Source organism: Carassius carassius, chromosome 2 (assembly GCF_963082965.1).
Source record: "Carassius carassius chromosome 2, fCarCar2.1, whole genome shotgun sequence".
NCBI classification, from domain to species: domain Eukaryota; kingdom Metazoa; phylum Chordata; class Actinopteri; order Cypriniformes; family Cyprinidae; genus Carassius; species Carassius carassius.
The window spans coordinates 28,354,011-28,359,078 of record NC_081756.1 but is presented as its reverse complement, the minus strand read 5'-3'; the positions used below and the strand labels follow the sequence as shown (position 1 = coordinate 28,359,078).

At 40.5% G+C, this 5,068-nt stretch overlaps 1 protein-coding gene and 1 long non-coding RNA gene across 2 annotated transcripts; both read left to right on the top strand.

The window, feature by feature from the left end:
- Window positions 1-392: 392 nt before the first annotated feature.
- Window positions 393-3,712, top strand: LOC132098844 (uncharacterized). Its single transcript, XM_059505069.1, has 9 exons — window positions 393-979; window positions 1,672-1,793; window positions 2,082-2,126; window positions 2,207-2,333; window positions 2,486-2,784; window positions 2,875-2,965; window positions 3,053-3,169; window positions 3,261-3,336; window positions 3,444-3,712. Exons 1-9 carry the CDS (start codon window positions 599-601, stop codon window positions 3,710-3,712), a joined length of 1,527 nt encoding a protein of 508 aa, XP_059361052.1. The 5' UTR covers window positions 393-598.
- Window positions 3,713-3,897: 185 nt separating this feature from the next.
- Window positions 3,898-4,777, top strand: LOC132097694 (uncharacterized). Its single transcript, XR_009422774.1, has 3 exons — window positions 3,898-4,036; window positions 4,337-4,485; window positions 4,589-4,777. It is a non-coding gene; the product is annotated as an uncharacterized LOC132097694 (long non-coding RNA).
- Window positions 4,778-5,068: the final 291 nt, after the last annotated feature.

The window sequence follows — 5,068 nt, the reverse complement described above, 5'->3', positions numbered from 1 at the left end:
AAATGATCTGTAATGTACCCCCCGCCCACCGCACCGATTTGGTATTACCAAAGTCTCTGGTATTACCCAACCCGCTTTCTGTACCAAGTTTGTTGGAAATATTATTAAAATATTAATAATTAATATTAAATATTTAACTAATAAATATTAAATAAATAAGGACACTGAAAGGCAGCCAGACAACGATTTTTTTATTGTTTGTCGACACCAGCCAAAAAAAAAGAAAAAAGAAAAAAAAAAGAAAAACGAAAGATCCTGACCAAACGGAGGTACCCTTAAAGTCCATCTTTCAATATAATTTTATAACTTAATTTATACAGAATATTGTATGAAAATGTAAATTTAAAAAGACGTACATAAGAATAGATATGTTTTACAACACCCACGGGCAGAAATTAAGGAAAAAAAGTGCCTATTCTAAGCTACGCGCCAAAAAACCGCCTTTTCCCAGAGAACGCGTCATATGACGTAACGACAGGCAAACATAGGCGCTGCAGCCCTGGTTCTCAGTGTGGGTTTACGTAGTCTGAGAGGTGGAAACAGAAAATAGAGATTGTCGTTATCGTTATTATAGTTATAGTAGGTTTGAGTTGTCACAATGGTGAATTCTTGTGTTTGTTTTGGATGCAACAACTCCAACTTGTCTGGCCATCGGGTCCACCGATTTCCAAACAAGAAACACAAAGATTTCCGTGCTTGGATACGTTTCGTCCAGGCAAAGAGAAGCAATTTCGCTGCCTCCTCGTTGACTAGACACACGGTGGTATGTGAAAAACACTTCACACCGGACAGCTACAACCAAGGAGATCTTATGGAATTTCGCATGGGATTTCGACGAAAAGAGTGGGTTAGGCTGGCAAATGGAGCTGTGCCATCGGTGCATGCAAGTCCACCTGCAAAATCTGGCGGGAGTGAAGAGTCTAACGTTAATGTTAGCACTAGCAGAGAATCTGCGCGTCGAAAACGGGAGCTTTGCACAGTAAGTCTTATAATACCATATACAAATTGTTGCATCGAAATGTAGCTCTGCATGTAATCTCTGCAAATGTATTTTTCTTGACGTTATAATGGATTAGTCTTGGCATGGCACGAAAGCCTGCCTAGCTGCCGTCAGCTTACTCTTGTTACACCCCGTGAGGCTGCACATGAGCCTCCTGCCACTTATTTTATTGAGCTATTAAGACAGGGTTCCAGAAAATTTAATTTTTTTTAATTACAATTTTATGTGGTCGCATTCGCATATTACTACTCGGTTAAATTCACGCATGAATTTTCCTGCATTTAACTTGTTTTAGCGCCCGCCAAATTGATTTTTTTGTCCCGCCAAAGTCTTATTTGATCGGTGAGTAATGTAGATGAAACGCTGCCCTTGTGACAGGGCGCATGTTTGACTGAAAGAAAGAGCGCGCACTTTTCACCGTCTCCAAAACGCATCCAAGTAATTCTTTACAATATTAGTTTTCTTAGTTAAATCGGATTTGCCTTGGTTTTCTTTGACTAATCGAAGCTGGTATCAACAAGGCACATGCAAGGGAATGCAGCTCGGGACTAACGTACTTTAAAAAGATTTTGAAAAGATTAACAGTCTTTTAAATAATGCATGAATGGGGGATTTTCATGAAAGGACTACATTTTTTAGAGTTCAAAGTTGTGATCTCGGTCTGTTTTCAGATTATGGGAGAGAGTGCTGCCAGCAAAGACGGGGCGGGTGCAACTGCCACTTCAGATCCTGATGGAGATGGAGACATCTCTACAATGGACCCTGAGCCAGAACTGGTCCATCGTGGATCACAGTGCAACATAAGATGTTTACATCGTTCATTAGGTAGTTAGCTTATATATCTAGCATTCAACATACATGCCATAAACAATCACAAATAAGGATTACGTCAAAAAATTTCATGATCTCCATGGTTACTATTTTGTCATTTCCACTTTTCAGACAGTAAACATTAAAAATTAAGAACTTCATAATGTTAGAAAAATACATTTTTACTGGGTTGCATTAGATAGTGCATGTGTTGTTACCAATGAATGTACAATTGGTGAACAATTATTAAGATGAATCTCTTTCATCTAAGGTGTTCAGGTAAACCAGAAGAGCTGGAATCTCTCAGTGACCCAAAGTAAAAACCTTTTTATTAATGGAAACTGTTTCTGATGTCATAGTCAGAATTAATGAGTGTTTTCCTTTTCTTGTTTTCAGTGCTGTTGACAAGTTCATTGTTTGCCAGAGGCAGTTGCTGTCCTTGTTCACAGTTTGCCCTGCATGCTGTGGGGAAACCCAGGGACGCATAATGCACCCGGAAGGAACTTTCATAAAAGTCAAGCAGGTAATGTCTTAATTGTCAACTGTCTATGAGGAGCTGAATTATAGTCTGTGAATGTACAGTATGTATATTCATTATTTGTGTCTTAACTATACAGGTTTTTTACTGGCTCATCTTAAAGCTGCTTGAGTATTGAATCTTCTATCATCTTTCAGGCCTGCGGAACTTGTGGCTATGAGCGTTACTGGCAAAACCAAGAGAAGGTGCAACGAAACATGCCTGCCTGCAACCTTTTACTCAGCGGTGCCATCCACTTCTCAGGTTGCATGGCTACTCAGACAATCAGGATGCTGAAGCTGTTTGGACTGCAGTGCATAAGTCCCGGCACTTTTTTCCGCCATCATCGCTATTACACTATCCCTACCATCGTGCAGGCCTGGAGGAATGAGCAGAGTGGGATCATCAGGGAGTTGAAGGAGACTGGGGGTGGATTGATCCTGTCTGGTGACTGCAGGTAGAATGGTCCAGCTCACGTCACTGATGTAGAACAGGTCAATGTGTTTTTGCATTAACCTATAAATGTAACTGTTTTTGACGTTCTTAGATCAGATTCTCCTGGACACTGTGCCAAGTATGGTAGCTACTCCTTGATTGAGGATCGAATTAACAAAGTTTTGGATGTTCAGCTTGTCCAAGTAAGTTGATGTCACACAGAAATCTTGTGTCTGATTTAGTTACTGATATTACAGTTACTGTTCAGTAATAATCAGTTGGTTTTACAGAGCTCAGAAGTCCCAAGCAGCTCTTGGTGTGAGCTAGAGGGTCTAAAGCGGAGTATGCAGTTCCTGATGGACCAAGACATGCAAGTGTCTGCTCTGATAACAGACAGAAATCGGCAGGTAATGATGCTAGGAGAGATCTAAAGCTGAACAGCATTGACAGGCACAGTATCACTCAAAATCAATTCTATAAAATCAATTTGTGTTTTAGGTGGCCAAGTGGGTACGTGAGAAAATGTGTTCAGAAGGAACAAAGCATTTCTTTGACGTCTGGCATATTGGGAAAAGTATGTATTGTGATGCTGGTAGTTCTATATAACAGACTTGTTTTTGTAGTTAAATTCACTTTCCTAATAATTAATTTGCTCTGCTCTGTTTGTCTGCTCTGGAACAGGTGTACAGAAAGCACTGGATGCTGCTGCAAAAGAGAGGGACTGTGAGGATCTGAAGCTGTGGAGGCCTGCCATTATCAACCATCTCTATTGGACCGCAGCTTCCACCCCTACAGGAGATCCAGATGAGATGCAGGCAAAATGGCAGAGTATGATAAATCATGTACAGGACATACATGAACACAGCTCTCTAGCATTTACCAGCTGCGCACATCCACCGTTGGAAGGAGAGGCAAGAAACAAGGAGTGGCTGGAACCAGGTACAACATAATAGCCTATGTTAAAAGATGTCAAATGTTTTGAGGCTAAACTTTTTTCAGTGCTTGTAAATTTTAGTTTGGTTTTATCAATACGTAACCCCATGTGTACTAATTATTACTTGTGTTATGAAATGCGAGAGATTATATGACAGAATACGTTTTATTCAGGATCACCAGCAGCCACTAAACTGGAGAGCTGCCAGGAAAGCACTGGTAAAGGATATTCGACAATTGTCACCTCAGCATCAGACATTCTCCCTGGAGGCCTACCATTCCCTTATTCTGCACTTTGCTCCCAAACACACTGGCTTTTCTTTTCTTGGGATGTACAGCAGGTAGTGTTATCACTTAAAAGTATCGATACTAATAAAAAATTTTTTTTTTTTTTTTTTTTTCAATTTCAGGAAATTATGACAGAATGAATATGGCTAAAAACTAATGCAGTCTTGTATAGCAGACCAAAATGTTATAGATTGATAACAGCATTACATATTGTTTGCAAAAAAATAATTGCAAAGATGAGTCATTGTCTTATACCCATTTGAACTGAAAACATTAATGTCATATTTCTGTTGCATTTCACTGCATTGGGTTAGCTTTGGAGACCTAATGTTCTATCTACTTATCTCGTAGAGACTTCTCTTGGCAGCCCTACATTTCAATAGTAATGGCAACAGAGATGTAGCGCGAACTAGTGAGGGTGAGGTACGCTACGCTGTTCGCTACCCACGGTTTCGGAAAGGTGGCTGGGTAGTCCACCCCATCAAGGAGAAACCATCTTACGGTTAGTAGTTTCACTTAGTTTTTCAATATCTTTTTTGTGTGAATCTATCTTTATGCGAGTCATCCATGTTACTAAATGTTTTCTAAACATTTCTCTCCTCAAGGATACGCAACAAATCTTATGGTCTCTCTGGTAGAGGAATACTGCAAGTCACCACAGGCCCTACAAGAAAGCAGTGCCGTCTTGTCCTCTGCTGCACCGCCCCCCCTCACCTCTTCCGTCCAGAAGGTTGCCAAGGATGAGGCAGTCAGCCTCCATCTCGCACGACACTCACGTTTTAACATGTAATAAAAGATCAATTGTACCAGTACAGTTTGTTTCACTATGTATTTATTAATCGTCTTCCAAGCGGGGCCACTGGAAACCTTTGTATGTTTGTCCCTCCTCTGCAAACTGCCTCCTTATTGCTGACACAACACATGAAGGTATGGCTTTCCTAATGTTCCTGCCTATTATTCCGTACGCCCAGCGGACAACCTGCCTGTATGCTGTGTATCGGAACTGCCTGTGGTGTAGATTGGGACATAATTACATTTTGATCATACCATGTTTTCATAGTAAACAATTCCAATGGTAAATATTG

Excerpts from the sequence above, each read along its gene's own strand:
- LOC132098844 (XM_059505069.1), top strand. The coding sequence starts at position 599 with ATGGTGAATTCTTGTGTTTGTTTTGGATGCAACAACTCCAACTTGTCT. Across the intron at positions 980-1,671 it reads GAAAACGGGAGCTTTGCACA|ATTATGGGAGAGAGTGCTGC; the intron begins GTAAGTCTTATA and ends GTCTGTTTTCAG. Across the intron at positions 3,337-3,443 it reads CGTCTGGCATATTGGGAAAA|GTGTACAGAAAGCACTGGAT; the intron begins GTATGTATTGTG and ends GCTCTGGAACAG.